This window comes from Microtus ochrogaster, chromosome 16 (genome assembly GCF_000317375.1).
Source record: "Microtus ochrogaster isolate Prairie Vole_2 chromosome 16, MicOch1.0, whole genome shotgun sequence".
Lineage (NCBI taxonomy): Eukaryota > Metazoa > Chordata > Mammalia > Rodentia > Cricetidae > Microtus > Microtus ochrogaster.
In genome coordinates, this window is record NC_022018.1 from 46,959,150 (window position 1) to 46,974,537 (window position 15,388).

General features: G+C 45.2%; 1 protein-coding gene across 6 annotated transcripts in view; it reads left to right on the forward strand.

The window, feature by feature from the left end:
* Phactr1 (phosphatase and actin regulator 1) overlaps nt 1–15,388 on the forward strand; it is a 431,785-nt gene that overhangs the window by 371,085 nt on the left and 45,312 nt on the right. For all 6 annotated transcript variants that reach the window (XM_026782882.1, XM_026782884.1, XM_026782883.1 and 3 more), the window contains one exon: nt 4,063–4,384. In XM_026782882.1, coding sequence (XP_026638683.1) covers nt 4,063–4,384 — 322 coding nt within the window. The remainder of the gene's footprint in view (nt 1–4,062; nt 4,385–15,388) is intronic.

Genomic DNA, 15,388 nt, shown 5'->3' on the forward strand with positions numbered 1-15,388 from the left:
GCATTCTGCTCTGTTTACTCCTCCCTCCTGTTTTAACCTATCAGGGCAAGCAGCTTCTTTATTTAATTAACCAATGACCTTCCTCCATCAAAGTTGTTTCCTTAAATGTGTAAAAAACAAGTGTGTGTGTGTGTGTGTGTGTGTGTGTGTGTGTGTGTGTGTGTTCTCCCTTCCTGAGACTGAGCTCCCTTCAGATCCATCACATCTCAGGATTCCCTGAGAATGCCTCAGGCAGCTGGCACCACAGAGCGTCAGCTCAGCAAAGGAACATGCGCAACTGCTCTGCCGCAGGGGCCAGGCACAGAGCGAGCAGAAGCATGCTGCCGTTTGTTGCATCTGCTCCACAGTGGGGGAACACCACTTTTCATTCAGAAAGTTTATTTTTTCATACCTCAAACAATATTATTTTATGCACTCGTCAATAATCCTTAAGAAATACTCTTTAATTTAAAGGTTTCCGGGCTGGCAAAGTGGCTGAGCAAGTAAAGGCACTTGCCTCCCAACCATGCAAGCTTGAAGACCCAAGTTCAATCACCACAACCCACGTAAAGGTGGAAGGAGAGAACTGGGTCCACAAAGTGGCTCTTTGACTCCATGCCTGTGCTGTGGTACACACACACACACACACACACACACACACACACACACACACACACAAATTAACTTTTAAGAAAGGGAGTCAGTAATCTTAGCAAACCAGAAAAATATGTGGAAAAATTGTGTTTTGCTCCTTTGGTCAGACCAACAGGGCATGGAACAAGATGGTAAGGATGCTTTAAGTTGAACCCGTTTGCTGTCCTCTGGCCGAGCAGGCAGTTACATGCATGGGAAGTGGTGATTAAGTCGGTTATTGTATGGCAGTCACTTAGAACAGCGGTGTCTGGCTTGTGGTTAGTAAGCATGGCCTAGGTGAAATAGTCCTTGTCTAGACCTCTGAAATTGGAAATGTTTGAGAATCCAACATTTTTAGTGCAGATGTGAAGCCACGGGTGATCCTGCCTGATGGTCCATTTGTGTAGGAACCTTGTTTCGTGTACAGTGTTATTTAAAATCTCTGAAATTGGACTGGAGGGATGGCTCACAAATTAAACGAGCACACTGCCCTTGCAGGAGACACAGGTTCGATTCCCTGCACCCACATGAGTCTCTCAGAACCACCTGCCACTCCAGCTTCAGGGGATCCAGTGGCTCTGATCCCAGAGGGCACCCGTACACACGTGCAATAGTCACACACAGATACATTCATAATTGTAAAACAAATCTTAATTAAAATTTATGATGTTATCCTGCTCTCTCTATAAAGGTATATATGAAACTTGAACGGATATCATGTTTGCACTTGGGCCCCATCCCCAGTACATGTGTGTATATGTACATATTCTAAAATCTAGAAGAGCCGGGCGGTGGTGGCGCACGCCTTTAATCCCAGCACTCGGGAGGCAGAGGCAGGCGGATCTCTGTGAGTTCGAGACCAGCCTGGTCTACAAGAGCTAGTTCCAGGACAGGCTCCAAAACCACAGAGAAACCCTGTCTCGAAAAACCAAAAAATAAAAAAATAAAAATAAATAAAATCTAGAAGAGTCTATATTGAAATATTAATGGTTCCAAGCATTTCAGATAAGAGCAACTTGATCTGAGCTTGACTGAAATGCCTGTCACCATCATTACTGTTGTTATTGTTAATGTCAACTCAATGTGTATTCTCTGTTTAGAGGTGAAAGCACAATACAATGAGCCAGGTGAATTTGGGAGAGGTTTTTTTGTTTTGTTTTGTTTTGTTTTTTTGTGAGTTAAATCTGGAAGGCAGAATAGGAATTGGCCAAGACGACATAGCACAATATTCCAAACCACAGGAAAGAACTATACTAAGACCCAGGGTACAGAAACCTCACGTAGACAGTGACATCGGAAGTTGGGAACAGAGGGTATATACAGGGGTTGTGCTGAGGACAGACCACTGGGTCCCAAGGAGAGGCAGGGAGCCATAAGCTCTTACTTCCTGTTCCTTGGTAGACAGTGTGCTAAGAGGAAGGAACCCAGAGGAAGCTGAGGAAGACCTCAGCAGCTTGCATGAGATGGTGAATGAGCAGAAAAGCCGCTTGGCAGAGCAAGCTGAGGGGGGAGACCTGAATTTGTGGGATACCGAGTGAAGAGAGGCTATTGAAGAACTCTGCCCAGAGGCTTTCTGGGTACCCTAGGAAACGTTCTTTTTCAGAGCAAACTATTTAAGTGTGGGTCTGAAGGCCTGAGTCAAGCAGCAGGCAGCCTAAGGCAGTCCTCAGTTTTAAACTGGGGGGGGGGCAGCCTCGTCCTGTCTGTGCTCCAGTATAAATTAGGTGGAAGGAAACAAACACTGGGTGGAGAGAAATTGGGGACTCCAAAGATCAGTGGTCAGGACCGTGGCAAGAAGACACCTCCGTGGCACACCCTTCTGAACGTGATTCTCCTAGACAAGCTCAGCCCCACCCCTCCCGGACCAGATGAACTCAGGGAATACTAAGCAAGAGAACTACAAGATCTCTCCCAGAATGCTCTCTGAGAGTTTGTCTGACCCTGACCCATCTTAATGTGGACTGTCTAGGGAGTTTTAATGACACCGTCACAGAACCCAGGGCTTGGTTCTACTCTAAAATACATTGTCTTGAGTGCCACCATGATGAGACAAGTGGCACTCTTCAGTGTCTGGTTTGGTGTTTGTTCTCAGTTTGGTATTGCTGGCTCTGAGTGTGGAGCCCAGAGCCAGCAAGCCACATCCCCAGTCCTTGGGAGGACAGGGGTTACTGTGGATTGTTTGTTTGTTTGAATTACTTTTTAAAACTAGCATACAGAGTAATGGGTTTAATTACAGAATTTTTAAATATACTTCGCTTTTGTTGACCTTTTTCCCTTACTCCCCTCCCCAATACCCTGCTCCCTGCTTACTGCCCCCCTCTTCCAGTAGCCTCCCTTGTGTTTGCCTGCCATATACTATACATTGTATTAGCCTCCCTTTTATGTCTTCCTATTCCCCAAAGTGTTTTTCCCTCTCATAGTACCCTTTTGCATTTCATAAAACACATGTACACACCTATACACACCCACAAATACACACTCATGCCCATAAATATGTACTCACATGCACACACAGTCACACACCTGTTCACCACATCACATACATACAGACTCACACATACATAAAAATTAAAATCTAGGGTTCCTGTATGAGAAAAAAATCTACAATATTTGTCTTTCTGAATCCACCAAGCTCTTGAGTTTGTTTTTATTTTGTTTTGAGACGGGAGCTTACTCTGTAGCCCAAGATGGGTTCAACTTGTAATCTTCCTCCCTCGTCTTTCTCCAAGCACTGGTTTCTAAGCCTCACCAAAGGGGCCACTTTCTGGTGGTTTGCTGTGTGCAACCTTTTTTGTTCATGACCAAAGTTATTGGGAGAATGTAAAATTACCTTCAGGTGTATGTGTGTAGTATGTACGATAAACTCTTTAGTCCCTTAAGGGTACAGCTTGAACCACAGTTGGTTATGAGTGGACCCACCAGCCCAGCAACAATGCTCACACCCCACCCCTACTTGGTGTGCCCGCGTCAGGCTCTGCAGCCACTAAGCCTTACAAAGCAGCTTTTCAGTGAGAGCTAAGGAATCAAGAACAGCAGCATGGTCACTTGTAGGGAGAGACTTAAACAGAGTATGGACTTCTGTCCTGTGTCAGTGTAGGCAAGTTGGACCCTGCCAGCTGAAAGCATATGTTACTTTAACAGTGGCAAATGCGTAGTCATTGTGGTAGATCCTGGGAAAGGTTTTTTTTTTTCTTTTTTTTTCTCAGCTCCTGTTTCCATGGCACATGCTTTCCTGATGCCATCTTACCTGGGTCTCTGAGAAGCCTTGATTGATGGACTCTGAGACCCATCTCCCATTCTATCCAAGTGCCAGAGTAGTCTGGCCAGAAAACTGAATAGCGTCCACCCTCCAGGAGGCTGTGGTCCCAAAGTGCAAACACGTGACGTTCTGGGTTTCATTTAATGCCCTCCCCCAACTCACATCTTCTTCTCACCCTCCTTCTGCCGCAGATCCTGGCGCCCCTGTGAAATTGCCTTGTCTGCCAGTGAAACTGTCGCCTCCGCTACCTCCAAAGAAAGTCCTGATCTGTATGCCTGTCGGGGGGCCAGAGCTCTCCCTGGCATCCTACGCAGCCCAGAAGAGCAGCCAACAGGCCGTGGCCCAGCACCACCACACTGTCCTGCCATCCCAGATGCAGCACCAACTGCAGTATGGCAGCCATGGCCAGCACCTCCCGTCCTCCACCGGCACCTTGCCCATGCACCCCTCAGGCTGCAGGATGATTGATGAGCTCAACAAGACACTTGCTATGACCATGCAGAGGCTGGAAAGGTAACAGTGGGAAAGGGACTGCTTGGGAGGGGGGACAGGCTGGGGATTAGAGAGTGTAAAGCCTCATTCCTTTCCCTTCGAAGAACAGAAAAAGGCTTGAGAGTAAAGTCATGTCAAATCTGAGTATTAAAAAGGGTTAGCTGGGTAGTGGTAGCATATACCTTTAATCCCAGCCCTTGGGAGGCAGAAGCAGGTGGATCTCTGTGAGTTCAAGGCTAGCCTGGTCTACAGAACAAGTTCCAGGACGGGCTCCAAAAGCTACACAGAGAAACCCTGTTTCAACTCCCAAAACACACAAAAAAATGGGGGAAATAGTATATGTCCATTGTCAAAGTACTGAGTAAGTACATTTAGTTTTTTAAAAAGATGAAGAGTGGGTAAGAAGCAGCCTTGCAAGCATAAGAATCCAAGTTCAATCCTCAGATCTGTGTAGATAAAGGCTAGGCGTAATGGTACAAGCTTGCAGTCCCAGTAGTGAGAAAACAGAGCTAGGTAGATCCCTGAGGCTTGTTGGCCAGCTAGCCTAATTCACATGACAAGTTTCAGACCAGTGACACCCTGTCTCAGAAAACAGTAGGAGGTGTCTGAGAATGACACCCCTGACCTGCACACACACACACAAAGGAGTGGCATGTATACATATGCCCAGTAGACCATATTGTTTCTCTAAACATTCCCATTTTGAGAAATAATATACATGTGTGACCATTAATAGTGGTCTCACCTGCCCTGATATGGGCAGACGGGGAGAGAATAATTTTATATTCCATACTCTATGGCTTATTTTTAATTTTGTGACAACTCCATGATGCTGAAAATGGTTTAAGTGCATTGGGAAGAGATGAGAACTGGCAGGAGGGGAGGACGGGGTAAGCAGATTACAAGCGTGGAGAAATTTGCCCCCTGTTCCTGAAGAAGGAGGAAGCAGAGCACTGGAGTCCAGGGATATGTGTGGGAGCCACTGGTATAACCCATCCTTCGCCAGAAAGTGCCCCCGGATGCGTCTCTGGGAGACCTACAAAGAATTCTATCCCCGACTCAAGTCTGCAGTCTGCCTTCCACTAAGGGAGATCATTCATCCCTGACACTGCTTCTGACAGATATGCCAGGACCACTGCCACCCTCTCTGTGCCAAAGGGATGTCTGGGATTTCTCAATGACTCCGATGCATACTATTTGACCAAGCTCCCTAATAACAAGGAGAGAGTATTTCCATCTGAGGTGAGGGGCTATTTCGCCAAGGGTAGTGATGGCTGTCTATTGAGAAATACAGATGGGAAAATTGTGGTCTGGAGACTCCGTGGGCTGCTACAGTGGAGAGCCAAACAAAAGTTGACCATGGGTCACCTTTCTCCTTCCTAGCCAAGGGATGTGTGTTGGGAAACAACTACCTCCAAGGGAAGCTGTTCCCTCTAACAATTCTGGCTTGTTGCTTTCTCATAATACTCTCCATTGTTGCCAAAGAAAAACAACAAAATTACAGTTGATCCTTTGCCATTGGTTCCAACTAGCAGTATTGTTAATGAGGGCAATCATAGCTTAATTTTTGAATGACACCTTGAAATATACCACACATGCGCACTGCCAACCATGTCCATCACTACGGAAACTGAGTAAAGAAACTAAGAAAGGTTGAGGAAGTTCCCCACTGCCACCAACTCAAAGGATGCTCACTAAATGCTCGTTACCCATTTGTACCCACACTGCAGAAATTAAGAATACACTTTTCAATACTTCTATAGCAAATAGACGATATCTTTTTGTTTGTTTGTTGAATATTAAAAGGCTTCATCTCTTAAAAAAAACATTTATTATATTTTATGAAAATATCCATTTGTGACAGATTGGAAATTCAAAAAAGTAAAAAAGCAAAAGCCATTGCTTCAGGAGCTGGTGTGATGCCTTAGTGGATAAAAGCAGTGGCTGCTCTTGCAGAGGACCTAGGTTTGGTTCCCAGCACCCACGTGGCAGCTCACAGTTATTTGTAGCTCCAGCTCCAGGGATTTGGTGCCCCCTTTGGGCCTCTGTGGCCCCAGGCATACGTGTGCTGCTTACACACAGGAAAACCCTTATGCACAGTAAGAGTGAATCTTAGAAGAACTGTTATTTCCACAAACATATTTCACAAAGCAGAGTCCTGTGCAGTAGGTTGAGTCAAGCCTGGGTCCCACTACTCCATGTCCCCTAGCTCTGTCCTGTAGCTCTTTCCTTAAGACTTAAGTCCTTGCCTTCGTCACATCGGTCCTTGGGACTTTTGTGCTCCTGTGACCACCATTCAGGGTTTAGGATTTTATGACTCAGATGAATTTTGATTATCTAAACAGAGATACCGGAAATAGCCTATTAGGATATTACTTAATGGATCTTCATTCAAACACACCATTTTACAGTCTCAGTAAGAATTCGTGGAATGTTTCCATTGAGTTTAGAACGATGGTAGGTCCTTCACTGAATTGGGCTCTTCAATAAAATGAATCAAAAAAGAGAAGGCCGGGATAAAGAAGAGAGGGACTATCTGCACACTTTGTACCACCCTGGGCCCTGCCACCTCCTCGTGCCTCCTCAGCTGTCACCCAGGCTAAGACTTAGGCTCCCCTCAGACAGCAGCAGGACAAAGAGAATCAATATATCCATCATTCTGACAAGACCACTCATCCCGAGAGAGAAAAATCCTCTTGCCAAATAAATACAAATTGGAGAGATTTTTTTTTTTAAGCATCCGCATTGTCTCCTGGGAGTTAGAGAAGGATCTGAGTGCAGATCAAGGTCATGGACCACTTTGTCCTGTAACAAAAGAACTGTTGTCTGTGGCAATGCTTCCCACCCTTTCACTACCCGAAACTCCCAACATGATGTCCGTCTTCTCCTGTCCAAGTCTCCCAGCATAGGAATCCTTCTCTACCTACCTGGCAGCTCCCAGGTAGCCCACATGACACCATAAGAAGAACTTTTACTAACATGACAGCACTGTACTTGTGAAGAGCCATGGGCCTTCCCACAGTAGTTTTGTCACTATCCCCCGAGACCTACTAGGAAGTCCCCTGTAGAGCATCGTTCCAGAACTGTGCTCTAATCCTGAAGATGTATCGCTGTGGAAATCAAATGAGGAATTAAGCAACCTTGGCTTTTGACACCTACTTTTCTATAAACAGTCGTCCGTCGTGCCTGTGAAAGGGAACTCGAAGGCAGCGTAGGCAACTGACCCCATGTCTACCGTGCATTCCTGTTCATTGTCCAGTCTCTGCATGGGGATCTTGATGAGTTCCAAGACAGTGTTCCCATTCTAGACATGGCTTCATTAAATTATAACAGTGTCCCGGTGTAACACGGACTTCCCTCGCCTCAATTCTGGTCTTCCTTTCCTAGGATATGCTTTCAAATGCCTCAAGACAGCCACAGTGTTCTCTACATAAAGGGCTTCTCTAGACCTCTTGACATCTTGTGTGTGTTCCTCCGAGATGACCTTGAATCTTTTGAGATTTTTACTCACCTGACCCTGCCAACAGAGTTTATTTATAGTTTAGGCTCATCAGGTTTGGGGCTAGGCGCACGGAGCACAAAGAACTAGAAACATGCATGGTCTCTATTTATCCCCAATCCCAGAGAGGGTTCGTACTTATCCCATCTCATAGTCGAGTGAGTGCGGTCTAGAATCAGGATTTGTAGCTTAGCCACACTGCTTATTATCAGTGTGACCCAAAGTGTGCTACATAGCCTCGATGGGCTTTCATTCCTCATCCATAAAACCAGGAGAACACGAGCAGACCAGCCTCATTCGGGCTCTTTGTGAAGATCGAATGACATAATCAGTCAGATCATTGCACAACATACCATAAATGTCCAATAAATGGCAGTGAGCATTAAGCAAAATTATGTAGCACATAAAATTTTTCTTCAGTGCCTCTAAAAGGCACATTGGAAATGGATTTGGTCCTATCTTGTTGGAGGGTGTGTGTGTGTGTGTGTGTGTGTGTGTGTGTGTGTGTGTGTCAGTTTCTTTGAATTACATGGTCTTTATTTCCCCCCCATGGGTTGTTCAAGTCTTTTTAAAAAGTGATGTTTTACCATTTTAAACATTGTGTAGGGTTTTTTTTATTTTTCCTCTCTACAGAAAGCTCTGCAGTCTTAATTGGCATTCATTCTAGAACTTGAACTTTTGCTTTCAGTCAGTTGCTCACTTTTTTTGAGGTCAATCCATTCAATGATCTCTGTACTCTCATTTCCTGTTGGCAAAATGAAGTGGGATATGAAGGGATTCTAGAAAGATCCTCAAGGGGCTGTGCTTCTAAAGAAGACTTTTCTCCCTTGATTAAAGGCAGGTTCGTACTTAGCATTGCTCACACAGAAATATAGGGTCATCCATGGCGACCCCCACATCTGACTGTCAGCAAATCCTCCCACTCTGCGGCAGTGTGGAGATGTCTGCATTGGCTGCCCTGGCCCCTGCTCCTGACCCTCCCTCTCCCTGACCTCTGTTGTCCTCACCTGTATGGCTGCAGGCCTCTCCTACCCCAGCACCTGCCCCTTCTCCCAAGCTCCAGCACTGTCCTCAAAGAGAATGTGGGGCTCACCCACGTTTGCCAGCGGATGCCATTAGAGTACCACAGACTGGGTCATCCAAGCACACAGACATATTCTTTCCTAGCTCCAGCAATGGAGCGCCCAAGACCACGGTGCCAGCATCCAGCAAGGGCCTCCTCTCTGTGTCATCCCAAGCTGGAAAATGAGAGAGTAGGAGCAGCCAAGGGGGAGAAGTGTGCTTATATCTGCTTTATAATGAACATACTCTTTTGATCAGGACCCTCCCGCCATGATAATGGTAATCTATTCATGGAAGCAGGGTTCTTGTGATCTAACCACATCTCAGCATAGCTGCACTGGGTGTTAAGTTTCTAGTGCATGGGTTTGGGGAAGCACGTTCTCATCATAGCCCCTAGACATGGGAAGAGCCACCAACAATTCTTCACTGGATAGCTGGTGCTGAAGCAGGTTTTCTGCCTGGTGCTGGGGAGAGGATGAAGACAGCAGAGCTGGTCTCAGCAGAGCCTAGACTCCCTGGGAGGTCAGACTGTGTGAGCCCATCTGTGAAGGGAACAGAGTGGGAGCAGTGCTGACCACAGGATTCTCAGCAGTTGTGGGGGAGGGGGGTGTAACATGAAGGGGGAACCTGCTTCTTGGGGTTTCTGTCCCGCCTCATACCCCATAGCTGGCAGGCCCCAAAGAAAATCACACATAGGTCTCCATAAATTATAAGCTGATTGTCCCATTACCTCTAGCCTCTCACTGGCTAACTCTCACATCTTGATTAACCCATTTTTCTGAACTATGTTAGCCACGTGGCTCAGTACCTTTTTCAGTGGGGTAGATCACATCCTGCTGCTTTGGTGATCTGGCAGGAGAGGGAGGAATCAACTTCCTCCTTCCCAGAATTCTCCTGTTCTCATTGCATCATTTCTACTTCCTGTCTGGTTTTCCTGCCTATACTTCCTACCTGGCCAATCAGTGTTTATTTAAAACATGATTGACAGAATACAGACAATTCTCCCGCACGGGGGGGGGGGGGCGGGGGATGGGGGTGGCAGCGGCAGGGTAGTCTTCTCTGACAGCTAAAAGGGAAGTGTGGCCAAATGATGTGGAAAAACAATCTAGTCACTTCAGAAAAAGTAGTAGTATGCGCTCTCCTACGCTCTCCAAATGGGTAAATGAAGCTTTCCATATGAAGGTGTTAAGTTGGAGTTGACATTTGAAGTTTTTAGAAGATTGATCATAGAAAATGAGAATAGAGTGACGATATGGGGTTGTAATCACACATACGGAAGAGCCCAGGAAAAAATAGTGCACACCTGAAAACCACATGGAGATCACAAGTTCAAATCCAGGCTGTACCACATAGTGAAACCTGTATCAGGGAGAAAAAAAAAACAGGAAAGGGGGGAGGAAGAACAACAGTCACCAAATGATAAAGTATCCTGCCAGCAAGAGTCCAGTGGTCTTACTAGTGTACCTATGCAATATGTTATACAAAAGGCTATGCCATATGCTAAGGACCTGTCCCAATCAATAACTATCCCATATATATTGAAGTAAGCTATTATTACTAATATGAAAGTTATTAGAAACAGAATGGCTCTACCTCAGCTCAAATATGAGGCAGACGTGTTTTAACACAGACAGTCGGGAGTAAGCATAGTTGACCTACCCTAGGACTGTCCTGTAATCTGCAATTCCTGGCAGCACCCGTTGAGCACTGAATGCCAGTCATTGCGACAGACACACAGAAATAAATCACGGAGCTAGGGATCTAGCTCTGTGGGTAGAGTGCTTGCCTCGCATCAACAAAGACCTGGGTTCAATCCCCCAGCACTACACAAAACTAAGAGCAGTTCATAATCACAGCTCCCAGAGGCGGAGCTAAAAGGTCAGTTCAAGGTCATCCTCAGCTGTGTAGGAAGTTCCAGGATAGCCAGAGCTACAGGGAAATTTGTCTCAAAGGATACAATGTTTTGTTTGAAATATCAGTAAGTATAGACACATAACTTAGTATTTGTTTGTACAATCCCTTTTCGCTTTTACAGGTTAGCTAGGATGAAATTGTTGCTTATTGAGAATAATGAAAAAGGAATCCTGTTTAAATTGTACACAAGAAATTGAACATTGCATCATAACCCCCAAAATCCCTTCCATCTCTAAAAGTTTATGAACTCGTGATTATTTTTGAACCTTTCAAAGCGCCCAGTTCAGCTTCTAACCCTAGGGCAGATCCATTTCATGGTATTGGTTACTTTGCTTCATGCTATCTCAAGGTCACAGGGAATTCTAAAGAATAATATTTGGTCCTGGACTGAGCAGTCCCACAGTGTCCCTCGGCCTTACCCGTATGACATCTATACTGACTGCATCAGCCAACGTTTGTAATGTTTCACCCTCAAATCTCAGTGCCCTGTGGCAAATAGCAGACATGACTTACTGCCTTCGCAGAATAAAATTCCCAAGGTCTCAGTGTGACTCGCTGATAACTTGGCGTGGATTTGAAGTTGTGTTTTGTTTGTAGAGTGAAGGGTGTACATCCTTACATGCAGTGTATTTTGAGGGGAAGATATCCCTTGCCCCTGGACAAGAGCTTCAATATCATGCATTTCTGGCTTAACGTTTACCCCTGCTTCTTGGAAGCCTGGCTTATCAACCTCCTATTTCAGGCTAGTTCTTTGATCTCAAGGTATAGACTCACCCTTAAGTGCCACCCACACATAGTGTTTCTAGCTTTAACTGGTTCTTCCAAAAGATGCGATACAGCCTCAGGGCAAGTTAATCTCATCGTGAGCAAGGCTGGCTCTCTCTGCACAGTGGGCAAGCCAGGCAACCGGCTGGCAGAAAAACTGAAATTAAGACAACACCTATGAACACAGCACCATCTCTTCCAGCTGTCAAACCAAAACTCTCTCTAGACATTGAAAGTTGTCTCCTGAGGGACAAGATCGACGACTCTGGGGTGGAAACCACTGCCCTGGAGAATATGTAGCTGCTTTCTCAGGGTGGTATTGTGTGAGCCTCTTCCAAAGCAGCTTCCGTATAACACCCAAGAATTCACAGTGATTACTGCATGATGAAGAATCACTAAGGTCCTATTGTGAAGAGTTCTTATTTGCAGTGTCTCAGACTGACATTCTGGGCACTAACTGAACACTCATTCTGGGTTCTACCTAGTGAGCTAATTGCACCCCTTCCTTTAGTTCCAGAAATCCATTAATACATGGGTTTAAACCTACTTCTTGAATCTCATAGATTTGTGGTTTACTCAGCAGCATTGTAGTCACCCCAAGTGTCACCTGATTTTCACAGTCTTGCTAACTAACCTCCAGGAAGATAAACAGGTGATGGCCATCAGATCTTTAAATCATTCACATCAGAACTCTTCGATTTGGAGCACTTGGCTATTCCTGGATCTAACAGACATTAAGGGTCATGGTTCATGTCCACTGACCCTCTGACTATTGGCCAGATAACTATAAAAAACAGGGATATGCATAAAGTACCCCATTCTAGCTTCCTAGATGTGGCCGATGTGAATTCTCTCTGAGCTCTTGAAGGTGATGCTGATACTTAGTACGTTTAAATGAGCTTGTCAGTGCTACAGAAAGCCGGGGAGGGGTGGATAAAGTGGTGATTTCCCATATCAGAGTGAAAAACCCTAAGGTAATTGTTTGTGGTCACAGAACTAGAAGGAAATAAGCATTATTATTATTTTTTTTTTGGAAATAAGCATTATTGACACAGTCAGTAGGACTGTAGGGCCGGACTATCTCCACCAAGTCCCTAAATCTCATGTGGTGTTTATACAGATACCATCAGCCTTAGTCTCCCAGATGACTACTCCCCATCATCCAAGGAGCTCCAGACAGTGCAATAAACATAAGCATGTGGGACATTTTCATGCTGCTCCCTAAGTATGCTAAGGAGGCATCATGAGAACATCTTTCAAAACAACTTCACAAATAACATAGGTGGTCCTCCACGTGTCTCATAAATACATGTCATCAGTGTTTGAAATCTCATTTCATGTCCCCTCAAATTTGCAGATGGGGCCAGTGAGATGGTTCAGTAGGGAAAGTCATTTGCTGCCAAGCCTGATAACCTGAGTTCAATCCTGGGACTCACAGATTAGAAAGAAAGAACCAAATCCTGAAAGTTGTCCTCTGACTTCCACACAGGCGCAGTGGTGTGTACACACACACACACACACGCGTGCACACACACACACACACGCACACACACACACACACACCACAAACACACACACACACAAGTAAATAAGTATTTTTCAAAACTTGCAGTGTTAAGAAGGGTGTAATTGCTATCTTGGTTTCATAGCAATAAAGACAACCTATGATCACAGTAAGGATATAAACCCAGGTCTTCTCACCCAAACCTAGAGTTCTTTCCACTAACCGTGTGTCTACCTTCTCCCAGAAAGCCAGCAAAGCCTTTTATTACTCCTAATGCCCCCAATGTCAGCCTCTCTGTCCTACACATATATATGTGAATGCATCCATGCACACACACACACACACACACACACACACACACATGAACATGGACGTATAGACACCAAAAGCAAATGCAAAAATGACAAACAAAAGAATAACACAATGGTGCCCCCTCAGATATTCATTTTCCCGCCACTCAAATAGCCATGTGTTTCAAGGAATCACTTTCTAGTCTCTAAAAATTTAGTACTAGAAATTACTAAGATATTGGCCCTATTTTAATAACTCATAAAGAAATTAATGTGGAAATATCAGCCAGTAGCTAGGGTCATTCATCAGAAGGTCCCCTTCCAAGAGAGCTTCCAGACATCCCTTTGTCTCCATCAAATGGCAATAGGCTGGTGGATAGAAAACCCCGTCACCTACCACCCATGAGTGGGGAATTACATGCTAATGAACATCTCCATGGCACACATAAAGAAATGAGGGCAAGTTGTAAAACTGAAAGCCGGTGTCGTGGGCTGAGAAGTTAGCTTGGCCTTGCAAGCTTGAGGACCTGACTTCAAGTGACACAGAGTAGATTGGGCGTAGGTCACACTGATAATTCCAGTGCTGGGAATGAAGAGAGAGGCAAATCTTTGGGGTCTGCTAAGCAGTCCTCTGCCTTATTTGGTGAGTTGCAGGACACTGAGAGTCTCTGTCTCATCCAACTGGAAGACTCTTGAGGAACAGCAGCTAAGGTTGTGGCTTCTACACACCCACACGCACACACGCACCTGCTCAAATACATGCTTGTGCACATCAAAAAACAATCATTATTTTAAAGCCTTCATCTCCCTAAAAGTTTGGGGGGATAACTGTGACATCATTCCTAAAGAAAAATGTATTCTAAGGGGATGTTGCCTTCTGGCATGCATCTGTGATTAAAACGGACTAAGAAGATATTCATCTCCCTCAAAGGATAGAGAAAATTTATTACCCACAAATATGACATGGAAAATGAAGTTAAGCTCTCGCAGGAATGAGCTGTAATTTCACCCGGGTGAGTTACAAAGAAGAGTTTGCGGAGAGGGAGAGAGCAATCAGCCCCTTTCCTCTCAGAGACCAAAACCGTGTGAGAAATTATGACACAAATTGCAGAGCCTGAGGCTGGAGAATGACGGAAATAGCCACCGAAGCCCAAGAAAACAGTTCATCAGCTTCGTTTTAAGAAAGCGAGTGCGCGCGTTGTACGGTGGTCCAGGATTAGCTGCTAAGATAAGAAGTGCGCCATGAGAGCATTTGTTTTCCCTTGGACTTTAGTCAGCAGGAAGCTGCTCCCTAAATAGGCTAGGGTCCTCAGCCTTCCTGAGTAAAGGATGTATTTTGAGTTCTTTTTTCCAGAAGTTGTCACGGGTTTAAATGAATTCATTTTTTCTACCTGTCCTCTGTCCTGTTAGGGACCAATGATCCATATTTCTGAAACTCTCTGGCATTTGGTATGCGATGAAATCATATTTATATACAGGCTGACCCATAGCCTACCCCTTCCCAGCATTCTCCATTCCTCACGAGGAAATTATTTCTACCTAACGTTGTCTCTCCATTTCTGCGAGTGTCTTAGGTCGTGCTTGACTGTGTGAGCAGTTGTGGTACCAGAAAGAGGAACATGGAGCCAAGCAGTTGTGGGCCAATCACTAGCTGGACCTCCTGGTCTTCGATTCCTCCTCAGTTCAATGGAGGGAGATGCTTTCTGACCTCAAGCTGCAAGATCAGGGCAAGATGGATGCTGGTGCTTTTTATATGCTAATGCTTGTAGACAGACTTTTTTTCCGGAAACACCAGCAGGTTATCAAAAAACTAATCGTTACAATATATCCATCAATGGTGTGTTAGTGTGTGTGAATGGTGGGGAGGTGCAGGGGTGTGTGTCTGTGTGTGTGTTGTTTGTTTTGAGTTCGTTCTCTCTCTCTCTGTCTCTCTCTGTCTCTCTCTGTCTCTGTCTCTCTGCCTCTCTCTCTCTCTCTCTCTCTCTCTCTCT